The sequence below is a fragment of the Pimephales promelas genome, chromosome 15 (assembly GCF_988280905.1).
Source record: "Pimephales promelas chromosome 15, fPimPro1.hap1.1, whole genome shotgun sequence".
NCBI classification, from domain to species: domain Eukaryota; kingdom Metazoa; phylum Chordata; class Actinopteri; order Cypriniformes; family Leuciscidae; genus Pimephales; species Pimephales promelas.
This window is the reverse complement of record NC_142783.1, coordinates 12135897-12155609: the sequence shown is the minus strand read 5'-3', so window position 1 is coordinate 12155609 and position 19713 is coordinate 12135897. Positions and strand designations below refer to the sequence as shown.

Genomic DNA, 19713 nt, shown 5'->3' with positions numbered 1-19713 from the left:
CAGAAAAAAGAAAGAAAACCCGACAATGGACAAGTTCCTGGATTGCTCGAAGAGGACAGTATGGGCTTTTTATATGTTTTTACTTTTAGTTGTAACGTTAGCACCAACTCTTTCGTTTCGCCATTTTTGAAAGTTGTGTACGGAAAAGCTTCTGTGCTGCTATTGGTCAACCTCATACATGTGACGGAACCGTCGTTGACGTCCGTTAAAAAAATTAAACATGCTAGTCTTTTTTGTCGTGAAGCATCACAGACGCGACGTAGGTTGTCGCCCACTATGACACACTATACGAGATGATACGATGGAATATTGCGTCCCGGCGCCCGTTGTCGTTTATGAATCCCCACGACAGGTCGTGTCAAAATCGGGCTAAAATCGTGTAATCTGAACCAGGCATTAAAGCATATTAAAAACCCCACACCTCATCAGTGTTACATTGTAACGTTACAGTAATGTAACTACTTTTTCGGGTAAAAAGTAGTGTAGCACGCTACTGTTGAAAATTTGGTTACGAAACGTAGTTCCTTTTTCAATTCGGCGCAACGTTCCTTTTCCCAGGGACAGACTTGACGGCGATCTCCGTCATTCGACAGATTTGACAGCGATCGTCATCTTCTTAGTGAACGTCTACAGAGAGAAATGCACATAATTTATTACATAATCAATGAGTTTTGAACTGTTTCGTTTAAAGACATTTCAAGCTTTCGGTTTTCGAGTTTCGGTTAATTTATAAGATGTGCTCAAGTTCATGCGGAACAAGTGACTGCGCCGGCGCCTCCATGTCATGATTATATTGACTACTAAATTTGCTTCTTATTTATTAAATCCAAGCAATTGGATGATAAAAATTCTTAAAATTTACAAAGATACAATTTATACATTTTCGCAGTTTCCCCTATTAAATCCAGTCACGAAGCAGAGAAAATGTTCCGGTGGGAAAATGACGTCAATGCATTCCCTCTTTTGGGTTCTGCCCAAAATCAAGCAACATAAAAAGTATCGTAAAAGTAACGAGTAAAGTAATAAGTTACTTTCCATATGGGGTAACTAAAAAGTAAAGTAAAGTAACGGATTACATTTTTAAGAAGTAACGAATAACGTGTTACACTACTTTTTTAAAAGTAACTTCCCCAACACTGCACCTCATAACAACATTTAAAGCTTGATTTTCACCACAGGTTAGAGTGTATCCGGTATTGATTATGATTCCTGATGTGTGTTTCTCGTGATACAAGTTTGAGTTTGGCAGGCACCATTTCTTGACCACTTCAGATGTATATACACACCTTGGTCTTCTCCCAACTACCACTATCAATAAAAAGGAAAATGTTTGAATAAAAAATGGTATCCTAGCAATTCATTGCCCTATCACACCTTATCGGCTGTGTACTGAACAGGGAGAAACCGGGAAAACTCAGCTCTGGAGGATCACAGAGTTCTGACGCACATCAGCAACAGAGTTCCCAGGGGACAGCCGGCACCGCAGCCGAGCTGAACATGAAGGTACAGAGCAGCTCTGATACAGAGGCCTTCACAAAGCCCTTCCCGCCGTTTACTTACATTTACGTCCAAGGACACTATCGCACAGAGTTACAATATCACAGCTGGAGCATAAATCAAAAGTAATCCCGCAGACAAGCCTCTCTGTGTTTGGAGAAAGCCCTGCATTTGTAACTGCCACAATGCAGTAATGGATTTCATCGGGTTCGGAAAAGAAAGAGGAAACAACGGAATGGGATCCGCCTTGGAAATGATAAGCGTGCATTTCTGATGAGTGAAAATGTCCCAGTTATTATCCGTGAGGCAGTTTTATATAAACAAATAAAATGTGATGCATTCAACGCTGGACCTTCCGTAATTGTTGTTCTGGATTGTTTTCCACAATTTTGAGCATCACTTTAAAACTTTTGTATAATAAAAGACGATCTGAAGTAACACAAAAGTGAAATTCCATTTTCTAGTAAATGCGCTTTCTCATCTTGTTCATCCCATCCAACACAATACAATTGGTGTCCCGTTTCATCTTAAATATAACTAAGATGCCGCTTACAGACTTATGATATTGTATATGTAGCGGAAGCCTACAAAGTCAGTGTTATGCTTTCACACAAGCAAAACTTTAACCCACGATTCAATGCATTTGACTTGACCTTATATTTACAGTCACAAACAAGTGACATCAACTTATTTTGAACTTTTAACTTAGGTTAAAATAAAAAATGTCAAATTATTTTTTGAACTTGACGCCACTCACTGAATTTAAAAATGCAGCATAGTGAGGTCAAAGTACAAATTATGTGTTTTATAATTCTAAAGTGATGCTTAAAATTGTGTAAAACTTTCAGAGTAGTAATAAGAATAGTCTTTTGTACCCATGATCCCAAACCTAAAGACTTTTTAAGCACTAAAAATATGCTTCTGGAATAAAAGTCTGTAATGAACTGATAAATAATGACAGTTTGTTGTTGATAAACAATTCTAGTAAAAAAAAAAGTGTCAAGTCTATGGCTATTGTCAACCCTGGAAAACTTGTAATCTAATTTTAGTGGTTTTGAAACATCATTAAACATTAACATGGAAACATTATTTACCATTATAAGCTGTACAAATATTCCTTAAATAATGGATGAAAATAAGCCTTTTTGTTTTGACTTTCTTTAGGGGACTTTAAGTCTCAATGAAACACAAACCTTCTAAAAACTTGCATTTGCCCTTTGATACTCAAAAGCTCAAGCATATATAAACACTTTTCAATCAATCTGTCAGTCTTGTGTCTCATGGGCAGCTTCAACCCAAGGCCGCACGAGACCTGCGCTGTGTCTCTGGAGGAAGCAGTTTGTTTCAGTCAGAATGTGACACTTCACCTGTTGTCAAAGATGAAGATTTATAAGTGTTCCTGTTTGGTGCTTCACATTTGTCAGTGGCACGCAAAAGCTACACTGAAAAAAAATAATAATAATCCATATTATTTTCTTGTCCTCCAGTAGAAATATCTAAACATAATTTATATATATATATATATATATATATATATATATATATATATATATATATATTAGTGCTGCCAAACGATTAAAATATTTAATCGCAATTAATCGAATGCCGTAGTTAACTCGCGATTAATCGCACATTTTTATCTATTCTACATGTTGCTTGATTTCTTTTTCCTCACATTATTTTTTCTCAGTTTAATGCTCTTATCAACATGGAAAAGTGGATCGGCTTGCTTTGTGCAAATGTTTTTTTACTGAAAACAACATTGGCATACTGTGTTCAAATTTCACACTAATATTCTCAATTGGAGCAAATAATCTCTCACACAATCTAACACTGTCCATCAATAAAAGGGTGAAAGAAATACTGTCGAGGTCCTGATATTGACGAGGGGGCAGAGAATTTGCGTCATCTTTGTGTGTGTGTGTGTGCTTAGCAATCAAGTGGTATTTCAGACTAGACGTGCTGCGATGATGATAGCTCAGTTCACAACGAACAAAACACACAGATCACTGCAGTTTTGTCAATTGAACAATTTGGCAACTTTTTAGTAAAGTTTCCATTGAGAATCTTATTGGCATCCATTTCGGCGTCTCGCGCTCGTCATCCACTCAAAACGTAATGTTAATCAACAATTTGGCCGGCTCGCAAGCCCAAACGAGAGTGTGTGGCGTGCCTGTTGTTTTGTTTCCGGTCTAGCTACGCTTGCCATTGGTTTTCATAAGCTGTAAGCCATAATCATCACAATTATAACAAATAAAGGCTTGAAATATTTCACTTTGCATGTAATGAGTCTATATAATATTTTAGTTTCACCTTTTAAGTTGAATTACTGAAATAAATGAACCTTTGCATGGTATTCTAATTTTTCCGAGTTTCACCAGTATACACACACATAACACGTTTTGTTGCAGCACCAATGTAAAACAATCTTTCACTAACGCCGGTTTCTATGAAGCCCCTCCTTCTGAAATGAACAATGAGCTCTGATTGGTCGGTTGAACCAGTGTGTTGTGATTGGTCAACTGCTTCAAGCTCGTTTTGGAAATGTCAGAGTCCCCTACTATAAACAGTTTCAAAACACTAGTGAAAAACTTGATCCTTTTTTGCATATGCCTTGCACAGGAATTATTTAATTGAGAAATACGTGTTTGTTCCTGGAAGAAAACTCAAGACTACAATCGACGCTTTCAGTTCGGAAGTTCGGAAACAGTGTTTACTGAAGTAGAGAGTAACTCACTTTGGATTGAATTTGTAGCTTTGCAAACCTTTTTCACGCTCAAACAGCAACACAACACAGTAAAGAAAGATGATAATGTAACTAAGCATAAAGAACCTAGAAACCAAATATGACCTGAAGTGACAGCAAGATTATTTTTGATCTAAAGAACAATTAAAACTATAGGTAGGCTATGTTTTTCAGAAACACTTTTTGTTAATACTGGTTGAAACTCTCCTGATAGCAATCAATAATAGAAGTGGTCTTAATATTAAAAAGAATTAATGAAATGTTATGTGCTTTGAAATTGAGACATGAGGTAGTTCTCTCGAGACACTTTTGTTTGCTCCCTGCTGTGAGAGCTCATGTGTTTTGAAGGAGGTTTGGCTTTGGAGTGAGAGTGGGAACTTATGCGTTCAAAGCTATCTTGCTATTGCTAGCCTCTCCGGAATTGCCTACCCTACCTTTAAGTGTAAATGTTTTTTTGATAAGAACCGAAGAACCTTTAATTTTAAGAGCATACACAGACTAGTATGGGCACCAATTCTGATTCTGGGTAATATAACATTTTACAAGTCTGAGCATCTGCCACAGCCTGTCGTAAAAGCTGAGGGGAATCATTATGGCTCATCAATGCATCCAAATGCACTGAACAAAGCGCTTGTAGCAGTATGCTACAACTATAAAATATACATCCAAATACCAAAGTAAGGACATTTTATTTCATCTTTCTTTTTTCCCCGATCACCCGAATATATTTCATGAGTGAGGCTTCCCGCCTTCACCTCATCTTCCTGTTTTCCTTCTCATGCATGTCACCGAGCTCGCATACCTTCAGTGCTTTGGCCAGATTTCAGGAGAAAGAGATCCAGAGGGCAGACATTAGAATTTTATATCACTTCAAGACAGGGGAGGGAGAGAGAGCGGAGAACATGAGGTTCTTCTGACAGTCATCGAGGACTGAGAAAATGATGGGATGTGTTTTTGTGCATCTCACCTGAGAGGCATGCTTAAATGTGCGCTCGTGATAAGGTAATTCCACCACGCCGTATTTCATCGCATGGCCGACAGGTTTATGTTTACCAGATCGGCCATAAGCATTACTGATTTAGACAAAGAAAAAAAGGCAGAACATGTCAAATGAAAAAAAAAAAGGTTTCAAATACACCTGCGAAAACTTTAAAAACATTTCCAAATATTAAAATCAGCGCATTTTCTGTTGGATGATTTTATAAAACCATGTCCAGCTTACATATCATTCCAAAATCAAAAGAAAAAATATATATTTTGAAAATAAAAATAAGCTTTTTTTCATTTTGGGGTGAAAATGTTCCTAAGAACAAACAAAATTACGTTTTGCATACAATCACTTACTTAGATTTTATGACCATTTTCACATAAAAATAAAATAAAAAATAACTAAATAAAAATAAATATTTTGCATAAAAGAAAATAATGTATAAATATTTATAAATATTCACCCCAAAAATCAAAACAAGAAATTCACTTATATTTTGCATACAGAAAAAGTGCTAATAAGTTTGTTACTACAAATAAACAAAATTATATTTTGCATAAAAATTACATACTTATAATCATAATTTTTTTCCACATCCCAAAAATCTAATTTTTTCTTTTTCTAACTATGAGATATTATATTTTTATATTATTTTTGACAACATCAGTACAAAATCAAATATTTCAATATAATAATATCTATTTTCGTCCCAAAATCAAAACAAATTATGTTATATTATATTTATATTTATTTATTTATTTATTTTATTATATTATATAAAACATTATTTTTGCGTAAAGAATACACCCCCATTTTTATTTATAGAAAATAGGATTTCCTGTTCATTTCTTACGGTTTCGGGATGAAATGTGGCCCGGACATGTTCCTGACAGGTCCTGTGACATTCACCCGAGTACGAAATAAGAAATTTGACTCAAACTTGTTTTCTGCAGCAAGTAAGCAGAGGTTGGACTGGTGGTGGAGTTAGTTTATTCACATTTGTATCATTTTCAGTTGCTAATCCAGTATGCACTCTGCTCCACTGACTACAGTGTGTCTATAGCATTTCCAATATTAATAATACAGAGAGAGCGTTGATGCCTCTCAGATGCCTATCCGTCCTACTGAATGCTTGTTAAATATTCATTGACAATTATTCCGCAGTGACTGAAGGCTAAGAGCTCGCTTCTGAGAGAGAGAGAGAGATGAGAATAAAGAGTCATGCAATTATTAATGTCCATTTTTCCAACATGTTCCTCGGTCGATGTCTGCAGATCAAAATCAAGCTCATTCTAGACTTTCAGTCCCATATAGATCAGACTGTGAGCATTTAGCTAAATGTTCATGCAAAAACGTTAAAAATAACGATTAGTGTTTTTTTTTTTTTTTTTTTTTTGCAGTGTTGCTATAAACGAACTTGGTGTAAAAAAAACATTCTAATAATCTGAAGAACCTTCACAATAAAAAAAACCTTTTGTGTTGGAAAGGTTTAAAGGAGGTTTAAATTTCTTCATAAAACCATATAGATAAAGCCAACAAAGACCCTTTATTTTTATGATAAGGTTCTGAAAGCTTCTTTGGGGAATCTTCTATGGCATCACTGTGAAACTCTCCTTTTTAAAACATTTTTAACAGTGTATTAAAGGGATAGTTCACTTTAAAATAAATTTTTTCGTATGTTTTAGCTTACCTCAAGGGCATCCAAGACGTAGGTGTCTTTGTTTCCACAGTATTTTCAATTTTGATATTTTTAGGTCAAACCATTCTGGTCTGTCAGTCATATATTGGAGGTCTATGGTCACCACCTCAGAGAGCATGCACAGAGAAGTCCAAATTAAACATGATTTAATGACTCATACATGTAAGTTCACATTGATGGTCCAAGACATGAAATGAGTGGTTTGTGTGACAAAACGAACAGTATTTATATCGTTTTTACCTCTTGTAACCACAGCCACGTACAAGTGATCTGAGGGCGCAGCTGCCTTGTGGCTGTGGTTACAACAGGTTAAAATGATATAAATACTGTTTTCTCAAACAAACCGGCCATCAATGTGTACTATGAGTCATTAAATCATGTTTAATTTGGACTTCTCTGTGCATGCTCTTTGAGGTGGTGACCATAGACCTCCATTATATGACTGACAGACAAGAACGGTTTGACATAAAAATATCAAAATTGAAAATACTGTGGAAACAAAGACACCTACTGTACATCTTGGATGACCTTGAGGTAAGCTAAAACATACAAAAAATTTATTTCAAAGTGGAACTATCCCTTTAAAGGAAAAAAAAAAATCAAACGCATTTCAAGAACTACATCAAAATATCACAGCACGTTTATCCGATCAATCTTAATCTGATTTCGATTGACAGAGTTGACTAAACATCTACAGCCGTGCCATCGAGACTGCGCAGGAAATGACAGCGTGTACAGTACCATCCCTCTGCCTTGTGTTTTCTTCAGGAAAAGCTCTCTGATTCCAATAATTACAGCCTAAAGTGATCCTTGTTGCTTTATTTCGCAAGCAAGTTGGGTAATCTTTGATCCGATTGCCGAGTGCAGAATGCAGAATACAAATGAAAAAAAAAAAAACATACAATCTGGTTTATATTCCAGACTTTCTCAGGCATGGTATATATAGCCAAAGGACAAAGGATAGAGGGAGAGAAAAAAAAAAACGAATTAAGTCACACAAGAGGAGTTTCTTAGCATAGGCCGGGGGTTTACGACTTTAAACATGTCTACGGCTGATTGGAAAATTCGTATGTCTCCATGCATCCTTCATAAAAATAGATAGAAGACAGAAATTACAATATTCCAGTGCATCTCCTGGTGAACTCTGAAATTAGGACGCCTGGAAAAAGACACAGGAAAGAATGGATGCAGAAGGCAAAGGCAGTTATGAAGTGCACATTTCACATAGCCACTTATTCAAGTCATGCTAACAATATTCATTGCAAAACACGTTGCTCGTACATCTCATTTGGAAGAAAAAAATTCATATGAATTAAACCTTGTCTGCATATTAATTCATATCATTTGTGTGATTAAATATTTGAAACTGTCTGCAAAAACTAGGCACTATTTATTTTTTCATAAAACATTCATTTCAATTGTCAAACTGCCGCTAGCAATAGAAAGCGAGAAGAAGAAAAAAAACACTTAAAGAGGTATGTCAATTTTAAGTCACTTTATGAATTACAGCTTGAGTGCTTTTGCATGCTAATATAAGCAGAGAGACCTGGAATAAATGACTACCTATTTGGGTCCTTGATTATTTTTCATTTCTCATGTAGAACTTATAAACATTTTTTTTTTTTTTCAGGAGGGGTTGGATGAATATTAAGTCTGTCAAAATTAACAGAAGTTATGTTAAACAAGCTCTCATGAGTCTGGGATGGATTTGCAAACATGTTTCAGTTTCATTTTTTATATTATATTATTGCTGTTTGCTAAAGGAACCTTCACTAGTATTATTGCGCATCCTATGAAAGTCGCTTATGCTCACTAAAGCAAAACAGTAACAACACTGTGAAATAATTTAAAATAAGTGTTTTCTATTTAAAATATACAGTATTTTATAATGTAATTTATTTATGAATTTCCAGCATCATTACTCCAGTCTTCAGTGTCACATGATCCTTCAGAAATCATTCTGATATGATGATTTGCTGCTCAAGAAACATTTCTGATTATTATTAAAGGTGAAAACACTTGCGTTGCTTAATATTTTGTGGAAACCGGGATTAAAGATAATTCTTATTTAATTATTGGATGAATAGAATGTTTAAAAGAACAGCATTTATTTAAAATAGAAGCTTATGTAAGATCTTGTTCTCGCATCTTTGCATCTATACTATCAATTTGTAATTTTATATATATATGTAAATGATGAACTATGTTTTCTAAGTAAAATATCCAGTTGCTTGGGTGTATGTATGGATGTATTACATACATAACAGGATGAACCATAAATACTTCAAGAACGAAAATGAAAAGCTTAACAAGACTTCTTGACCCAAACTTCCCTTTCCGTCTAAATTTGCAGCATGTCAAACTTATTACTCTATCACAGTGCGGCTAAACACACATCAAACCTTAAGAAGTCCAATTTGAATTCCCAATTTCTTAACTAACGTCAAATTTGGAGTGAACTCGACTTTTAAAGTCTGCACTTATGACACAGAGGTGGCCGGGCCTGCTCTCCTCCAAAACTTCGGCTGCCACCTCCTGTAATTTCATTTTCCCCAGAAATAACCCCGGGTCACTTTTTAAGCATGGGGACTTTGATATACCTAAGACTGCTCCATATGCATGGCTGGGTGGCGTAAAGTGGCATGGCTGCTTTTAACATATGCCAGCGAACAGAAACCAGGCCCTCCCTCTCTCCCCCTCCTCCTCCTCCTCCTCAGCGTGTTGCGCTCAGCGCAGAGCAAGGGGTGAAATAACCGCCCCGGGGCAGACAAGCTGTCTCTAAGGAGTCTCCGATAAGAGTCCTGCCTGCCTTATACATACATACATATAACAGTGGAGGAATATGCCACAGACAGCTGGCAGGGACTACACTCTGCCCGGCCGCTGCGAGAGGGACGGGCGCAGATACTGCAAACTCTTCGGGCCATGGAGGAGGTCCCCAACAAGTCGATAAACCGGTAAAGAGGATGCGTGTGGAAATTCTGACCCCCAAAAAAATATGAGGAAATGTTAGAGCGCCGTGGCTCGGTTGTTAACCCCAGGGCGATTTTTACAAGGTTAGTTACAGGATTAGACTGGCTAGTGAGAAATAACATGGTCTAATCAGGGGACGGGACTTTCAGGGCGTTTTCACACTTGCTTCGTTTAAGGTGTCTGAGAGAGCTTCGCAAAAGTCCAAATGAACTCCAACCCCTTTATTAAAGTAAACTGAACTTGGATCAACTCAATAGTTCGATTCAATTTGTATTAAATGTGCAATACTATACGATACCACTAGTCCAAAAGATCTTTTCAGTTTTAAGCATAATTAGGGCTTAAAGGGATAGTTCACTTTGAAATTAATTTTTGGTATGTTTTAGCTTACCTCAAGGGCATCCAAGATGTAGGTGTCTTTGTTTCCACAGTATTTTCAGTTTTAATATTTTAGGTCAAACCGTTCTTGTCTGTCAGTCATATAATGGAGGTCTATGGTCACCACCTCAAAGAGCATGCACAGAGAAGTCCAAATTAAACATGATTTAATGACTTGTAAATGTAAGTATATTGATGGCCTAAGACACGAGACGAGCGGTTTGTGTGAGAAAACGAGCAGTATTTATATTGTTTTTACCTCGTGTAACCACAGCCACAAAGCGCCCGCGGCCTCAGATCACTTGGACGTGGCTGTGGATAAAATTACAAGAGGATAAAACGGTATAAATACTGTTCGTTTTCTCACACAAACCGCTCATTTCATGTCTTTGGCCATCAAAGTGTACTTGCATTTAAGAGTACCGTTTGGTTCCCACTGAAGGTTTCAAGGTCCAAATGAGAGTTTCAGTGCAAACTGCAAACTATTCAAAGGGCTTTAAACGATTCCAGACGATGAATAAGGGTCTTATCAAGCGAAACGTTTGCTCATTTAATAAATAAATGACAAAGTTTAAGTTTTATAAACTCAAATGCTCACCTTGCTCTGTTCTGTGACGCACATTTGTGACTCTCCTGTTCGAACTCGTTCACCAAAATGAACGAATCTTTTTCCGAGTCGATTCGTTGAATGAACCAAATGATTTGGAAAAAGATTCGAATTATAATTTTTTTCAAAAGTGAACTACTCCTTTAAATGGGACACAGCTTAAATGCTTAGAAAGTCATCCACTAACCTTAGAACAGTTAGTGCTGCATTAAAATGGAAAACAGTACATCCTTTCACACTGCTGTTAAAAAACATCACCGCATTTATTTACATTCACAATCACACTGGTCTTTGACATTCCGCCTAATCTAAAAAAAATGGATGGTGTGCGTCTATACGGGTAAAGCAGGGTTTAGAGCTCACATATTTGATTTGAAAATAAGAACGAGTCAATGTAATAGGCAGCGAATGGATGCAATCCCTTTCTATAGGTGGATAAATCTCACTAAGAAAAGAATGAAGATGTGTCACAGCCTGACATCGGATCAGAGAATTCCCACAGCGAATATGATGGCGCAAAATAACTCACACCTGGTCAACACGAATCAAATATTACCCGTGAATCCCTACACATATGTAGGACTTATGAATTCCACCAGCCATCTATCCTTTCCTCGTGACTTGTGACATTTAGCCGATTTAATCAAAGTCACGTGTAGTATACGTTAGTGCAGATACAGTATGAAAGAATGTCTCCGTCTAGCAGAGAGACTGTCGGATTTGAGCGTGACAATTTTCTCTTCTAAGAAACATGCAATTGAGAGTGGATTGTTGCTGCTTCATGCTGTTAATGATTGCCTCTCTCCACACTTTTGTCTATGTGATGTTCCCCCTACAGTTTAATTAGAGGCGAATAACTAAATTAGACAGGATTCCCTCAGGATTGCTATTTGACCAGCATCCAGCCATGTTAAAACTTTATGGTCTTGAGAAAATAATTCAGACGACACAATGCGACGGCAAGACGTGGGTGCGAACATATGTTTGCAGCTATAATAACAAACCGTTATGGCTGTCGAGAGAGATGTGGCCTGCTTTGTACACACCTTAATGGCATTCTAGGGACAGACTTAGTGTCTGGGTAAGGCGGTATATATTACTCCTCTGACGGCACGCATTGCTCATTTGTGAGCCGTTTTTTTAACCAAAGCAAATTAATGACCGCAAACGACACCTGTTGTAGTGAAGCATTAGGAATTAATAGCAAAGAGGGGGGCTTGTCATTGAAAAGAGCGCCTTGACAGCAGTTTCCAAATATTGTTTAGTCAGTGAAACAGGGATCTGAAAGTGATGTGAATTCCCTGATCCTCCATTAAGATGAATCTATGGGCCATGTGGTGACCTGAGGCAGGCTCTTTAAAGCATTTGTTTGAGTATTTGACCTGTGTGAAAGCACGCATACCCTTCAGTAAAGTTATACACAAACTTTGTCCGATGCAATTATACTATGTTAGTGTAAGAAACGTAAATGAAGATCTATAAATCACATGAGATCTTCAGGTTTAAAGGAATATTTTGGATTATTTTCAATAATGTTTATAAGGCAATATATATGCTGACCAAAGCATTTCTGTATAGAGTAAAACAGTAATACTGTGAATTATTTTTACAATTAAAATGTAATCTATTCCTGTGATGCAAAGCTGATTTATCAGATCCTTCAGAAATCATTGCTGCTCAAGAAACATTTATTATTATCAAGATTGAAAACAATGTTGTCCTATTTAATATTTATGTGGAAACCACACTGTAAAAAGTGATCAGTTGACTTAACTTAATAAATTTAAGGCAATGGGTTTCCTCAGGTTTTTTTTAAGTAAATAAACTTCAAGCTTAAAGGAGAACTCCGGCACAAAATTAACCTTTGGTCTAATTACACATTGTTACCTAGTCAACCGTTATCTGAGATTTGTTTTCATGATTGCCGAATGTAAATAGTTTTATCTATAATAACAGTTTAGCCTATAACGCTATATATAACGCTATTGGGCATTGAGTAATGACAAATAAAAATCGCTTGTTATTACCACTAACAAGGCTCAAAATAGCCCCACACTAACACGATAACATAATAAGGGTCCCTACATTAAAACCGCAGCATTGAGAACTTTGTCAGTGTCCATACAGTTTAATGAGAAGATATTTTATACACACAGTCAACTTCGCGAATACAGAAAGAAGCCATCTTTGAAAAATAGTCTCTACCAGTCGATCTACGAACGCCGATCCAAGTGCGCTGGTGAGATGTGAATAAGGTGATAAGGTGAGCGCGAACAGTAGTCTACATGTACATATTGAAGAGAAGAAAATGGTTCGTGTTTGTGTTTCTTCCGGAAACAACGGACCATATGAGATTCTGCACAGTTCAGCGCACTTGGATCGGCGTTCGTAGATCGACTGGTAGAGACTATTTTTCAAAGATGGCTTCTTCCTGTATTCGCGAAGTTGACTGTGTGTATGAAATATCTTCTTATTAAACTGTTTGGACACTGACAAAGTTCTCAATGCTTCAGTTTGAATGTAGAGACCCTTATTATGCTACCGTGTTAATGTGAGGCTATTTTGAGCCTTGTTAGTGGTAATAACAAGCGATTTTTATTTCTCATTACTCTTTGCTCTATATACTAGCGTTATACTAGCATTATAGGCTAAACTGTTATTATAGATAAAACTATTTACATTGGGCAATCATGAAAACAAATCTCAGATAACGGTTAACTAGGTAACAATGTGTAATTAGACCAGAGGTTCATTTTGCACCGGAGTTCTCCTTTAACTTAATTTTTTCAATTAAGAATAACGTTTATTTACGCCTACTTAATAATTCTAAGGCAACGGGTTTACACAAAAAAATTAAGTAAGTACGGTGCATGATATTTCTTTCAGGATTTTTCTGATAAATAGAAAGTTTAAGAGAACAGCATTTATTTGAAATATGAATACAAATATTTTAAAACATAATGTCTTTTGATCAATTTAATGCACAATGCAACCTTGCTGAATAAAAGCATAATTAAAAAAAAATCGTACTGACACCAAACATTTAAACAGTAGCATGCGCAAAAATTCCATTAGTTAGAACATCAAATAAACTGAACGTAACTGAGCGGTGGACATGTTGAAATCAACACCAGTGATCAGATGTAAGACGCATCCTGTATGGTTTGATCTAGGCTCAAGATCCCACACAGACCCATATTCACAACACCTGCACTCGACCTACAGGATCCGCCCTGATTCAGACAGAGAGAGATTTGTGGCTCCTTGTGTGACCTTCCCACAATCCTGTGGCCTGTCTCTAATTAGGCAATGCATCCGATCATCATTAACAGCTCTCAGATAATGAATCACTCACCCCTCTCTCTCTTAATTCGCTGTAACCAAGCGGCTAATGGCTGTCAACGCTGACTGATCACACTGATTGTGGTGATTTCTAATTGCAACAAAACAATTTAAAAGCACCCCGATTATTTATGTCGGTGCCCACAAACTAGAAACAAGTAGGGCCTGTTCACATTAAGTTTGTTCAGAATCCCACCTACTGTTTTTGAAAGAAAGTAGTATGCACACTATGGGCTCTATCTTGCACCCGGCGCAAATGACTTTATACACAAACGCATTTCTCATTCCTATTTTGCACGCGCTTAAAGCAGGCTTTTTTCCTCCACAGACGCACGTCGGTAAACTAGGAAATGAACTTGCGCTCCCATGGGCGGATCGGCGCAAAAAGGAGGCGTGTTTCGGCGCAAACATTCCCTGGTGCTATTTTACACTTCCAGAAGTCAATTGCGCCACTGACCAGAAAAAAACCTGGTCTAAAGTCAGTGGCGCGTTGCGCGTTGTTCATAATGCTATTTTAAGCGCTCATGCTTGGCCATAATGTTGCGGGTACACAACGCGCATACACTTTGATTCTCTCATCAACACAGATGCAGTAGTTTTTATTTTTGCAAATCATACATTATAACAAGGAAAAATATTAACACATGAGGGAAATCATTGTGGTTTACATGAAGATGAAAAAACCTTATTACCCATTTTTTAAGGTTAATTGTAGTACTAAAGGATCAGACCTGTTTGCCCAATAGTGGCAAGAAACATACATATATGCTATAAAGTTTAACCGACGCTGATGTGCGAGGGTTTCACCCATCCCCATACAACGTCACCTCTCTGTCTTTCACTGTCCTGACAAGAACATCGGTCTCATCGGCTGTGAGCGCTCCTGGCGCGCGCCTGGTAAACCCGCCGTTATAATAACAATCCGTCATGCAACATGCGCACCTGTTCTTAAAGGGTATGTTGGATGGCGCTCTGATTGGTTTATTTCCAGCCCATTCTCACTCCCAAGGCGTCACCTAACTGACGCCTTGGGAAGCATTTGGACATGCTTCAATATCTGACGCTTTAGGCGCCCTTTAGCGTCAGTTAGATGACGCCCTAGGATCGCGTGTACCCTACCCCCACCCTACACCTAAACCTAACCGCGTCCTCTAACTGACGCTTTCCTTTAGCGTCAGTTACATGACGCCGTAGGATCGCGTCATGTAAGTGACGCTAAAGGGCGCCTAAAACGTCAAATATTGAAGCATGGTCAAAGGTGACGCCTTGGGGTGAGAATGCGTTGTTATTTCACGTTACGCCCAAACCACACCTATGAATAATGAAGCTACTTCAGACCAACCCCTTTTAGATTTGCGCTAGGCGCAAGAGGCATTTATCCCGCTGGGAAAATAGCAACAGCGCCGGGATCCGCCCAGAAAGTTACTTGCGCTTTGCGCTTTGACACTTCCGTTTCAGATTGTTAAAACAGGGCCCTATAAGTATTCTGTATGCTTTTAATTAAATGCTAAATTTTCCCAAATGGGCAGTGAACAGCCAAAGCATACTGCATGGAATACTGCATCCCATAATGCAATGGGGTCAACGTGACCTTCTATGATTTGTTTTGCAAAAGCTCAAATGTGCGGTTACACACAACATAAACCTCATTGGTTCTTGCGAAAGCTCAAATGTGCTGAGTAACACATGAGATGAATTGGTTCCCGTATGACAAGCAAACATGCTTGAGCTTCAATTTACCATATCTACGTGTGCGTTGATGAATGTTTTTATGTGAATAAAAGCCTAAATTCAATCTGTTCATCATATAAAGCGATCAAATCTCTTCTGAAAACTTGGATTTTTACAGCAAATACTCTGCACTATAGTACTATTCCATTTTAAGCACTGCCATGGATTATTTTTCATATTTAATCCACTTTTATGTAAATTTTTTGTCAACATTTGCAAATAATCAAAGAGTGAAAATAGATAAGTTCTAATTCTGGTTCATATTGCACCTTTGGTAAATGCAGAAGTGTTTTATTCATACTAATGTATTGTATCCTGCTGAAATAGAAAAAGTAGTATCTCAAAAATATGCTAGTCCATCACACACGGACCATCTGAGCAGTTAAAGGAGAAGGGGAAAAGACAGAAGAAAGAGCAACAGAGAGAGAAATATTAGGCCCTGGCGTTCCTGTTTTCTGCAGATGAAGCAGAAGAGATTACAGAGCAGAGGAGAAAGGGAGATTGCGCCCTGGCGATGCCGACGCTCCCGGGGGAAATCCAACTGAGATCACGCTGTTCCTAAAGCTGCTGTTCACACACACGCCACACAGAAACACAAACATGCCTCTCGGTTCCCGCCAGGCCTCGCTCTCAGGGCCCGGCACACAAACACGCCACCTAATTGGAGTGCAATTACCCAATCACAATTGACAATTAAACAATGAGAAATTGGTCTCCCAAATAACTATGTCTGCAATTACACATTAAGTGTGAAGTATAAATTGAGTCTAGCGCATTGCCTCTAAAGCATAATTGTGTGTGTTTGTGGGAGCTATGAAACATCTCGTGCTCATTTACGGACAGAAAATTCTCATTCGCATCACGCCAATGGCGTGTCCCCTCCCCTGTTTCCTCCCTGAAAGGAATGTCTCCCTGCAGAGCCTTTCCTCGAGCCGTTTCTTATGGAAATACGCGGCCCTGTTTGTTTATTTTGCTGATCGAGCAGAGCATGGCCACGGGCTACCAGAAAGGAACTGAGAGCCGCAGACAGATGGAACGACTCAGGCTCGGGATACAGGGATGTTACGGGCTTGACGGTGTCACGTTCGGCCGTACCTTGGGGCTGCCGTGATGACTGTGAGTTTCCCGCTCTTCCTCGTCCCTCTCGCTGGACAGGATGTGGGTTTTGATGGCATCCAGTGTGCGCAGCATCCAGCTGTGCTGACGGCGGATCTGTCTCTGGAGCTCCTGCCACTGGTGGGATATCATATGGAGCATGTCCCGCAGCCCTGTGAGCACACATAAAGAGATACTGTCACACAGAACGCCATTTTGTGGTTAAAAACATGAGACGCGGGTCAGTGGAAAGAAAAAACACATGGTCTTGAGAGGCCTTTTTTAGAAGTTGAACTTCTTGTAACTTGAGTTCCATGTTTTTAGAATGCCATTTCATGCACAAGATGATGCAAAAGACACAACTACACAACTACTGCCTACTCTAGTGCATGTTTACATGGAAAAACTATGGAAAAGCAATGCAGTGGAATTTAAAAAGGCGTTCTGTGTGAATGGCTTCTAAAACTCAACGCACACATTATAAATGCAATGGTGTAGTGGTTCAAGGTCTGCAATCCAAAGCCTCTATATGTTCAAACCTGAAAAAGAGGTGATTGTCAACTGAACCAAAGTCCTTTTAGGCAAGTCATGCCACTCGGCCGCCATCTTGGCAACGCCTCCGGGCAGCTATTTCGGACTAACAAGAACTGCACGTTCACTGGTCAGTCACCAGGACATAAAAACTGCTTGTATAGAAACATAAATAAAATATGATAAAAATCGCTGAAAAAGTTTGATGACTTTGCCCCAAAATAAGTTTAAAACGCTTTTTTCCCCACAGGTGATACTTGTATTGTGTATGCGCAAGGGTTCTCTCGCTCTCTGTCGTGTGTGCTACTGCTCGCTCGTTCTAGATTCCAGGAGATTTGAAATAATTTGCGGTCATCAGGGAACAGCTCAATCTGCGGGAGACTCTTGGAACTTCCGGGAGACTTGGGATGTCTGATATTTACACAACTAACACATATCAAATCTGCCGCCTTTTCAAACAGTGACATATTTTCCGCTGTCGCAAACCTCAACTGTGCGTATGCGTCGGTGGAACCAGACGATAGGCTTAAATGTTTACCGGCTTGACTGTTAAAAGCAGACAATTGGCTTTCCAGCCGGATGGGCGGGACATGTGCATACAACCGCTATCTTTGGTGTTACGGGTTTTCCCTATATAGTTGTATTGAGGAAGTGGCATGTCTCTATATAAATAGTCTCTGACTTAACTAAAGGTCTGTTCCTCTAAATTCCATCTGAATAGAGTGCCGAAGTTACGACGTCACTTTGTAGGCCAAAACGCGGAAGTGAGTTAGCATTTTAGCACTACCGGTTCCCTCGCTCTAAAGTCTATGGGATTTTTGAGTGGGTTTTTGCTAAATCGCCTGAAATAAGGTCTGTGGTGAACAAAGCTTCTAAATATTTTCACGTTTTGATCTACGGCATAAAACACACTAGTTATAACCTGCTTATGGTTTTTTAAACTGTATTGTGTCTGCTTGTGTTTTTAAAAACTTTATATAGGCTTCAAAATGTATAAATTTTAGATTAACTTGTAAATATTATCTTGATAAACAAAACGTGTAAGGGTCACAACTCTTTGTTAAACACAGATCTTACTTTTTGTGATTTTCCAAAAGTCTACGGGGAAAATGCATAGCTTTTCGATCGAGGGAACCCATGCGCCGCTAGCTTCCGAGTTGTCCTACAAAGTGAAGTCATCACTTCGGCACTCTATAGTCGTTTCATTTAAGCATCATCTAAATACAAATGAAAACTATTAAATAATAAAAACAGCAGTAAAATAGATTGAAAAATATTGAAGTGATATAAAGTACAACCATGAAAATCAGTAAACCGTGTGCAAATGAACACAGATCTGAATTATTTACTGTACAAATTGTGTATATTCAAAACCAAAATGGCATGCTACTAATCCTTTGTGAATTCGTTTTTTCGTTTTTCGTTTTTTCGTTTTTATTAGGATCCCCATTAGCGGACCATTTAATGGCAGCTAATCTTCCTGGGGTCCTCTTTAAAATATTCACAACATATAATTATACAAAGCAATAACAACACAAATTACAATCAAAAAATTCAAACATTGCAATTACAAAATATTACCAAGAAAAAGAACATGACACTTTCCAGCTTTCACAAGGAATGAATGAATGAATAGTACTAGTATGTACACTCTACAAAGTATGCATTTTTTTTATCTCAATGCGCACAGTGTGAAAAGCATACCACAATTCAATGAGTTTGACCTTCTATTTGCTTCTATTTTTTGTGTGTGATGAATAAACTGGAGCTGATATCAGCCCCCTTTTTGCTGTATCATCTGGCAAAAGACTAGCTTATTCTGATTCATTTATTCTGAAATTCAAAACTAAAAAAAACAATTTATATACATAAATTAAACCATCTAAACATTTTTTACCACTGCACTTCATGTTGTGCCTTAACTAATAAGAATATTGGATATGGATAAAAATCATTGTAACCCATGGCCTCTTATCACTTGCCGTCCTACTATCTATAAACATATATATGTGCACTAACGTTCAAAAGTTTCAACGTTCAAAGTTAAAAAATACAGCAAAACATTAACATTTTGATTGAATATAATATTTGAATATATTTAAACTGTAATTTATTCCTGTGATGCA

At 37.9% G+C, this 19713-nt stretch overlaps 1 protein-coding gene across 3 annotated transcripts in view; it reads right to left on the bottom strand.

Moving 5' to 3' along the window:
- akap6 (A-kinase anchoring protein 6) overlaps window positions 1-19713 on the bottom strand; it is a 194284-nt gene that overhangs the window by 107774 nt on the left and 66797 nt on the right. For all 3 annotated transcript variants that reach the window (XM_089120155.1, XM_039681812.2, XM_089120154.1), the window contains exon 7: window positions 17057-17229. In XM_089120155.1, coding sequence (XP_088976281.1) covers window positions 17057-17229 — 173 coding nt within the window. The remainder of the gene's footprint in view (window positions 1-17056; window positions 17230-19713) is intronic.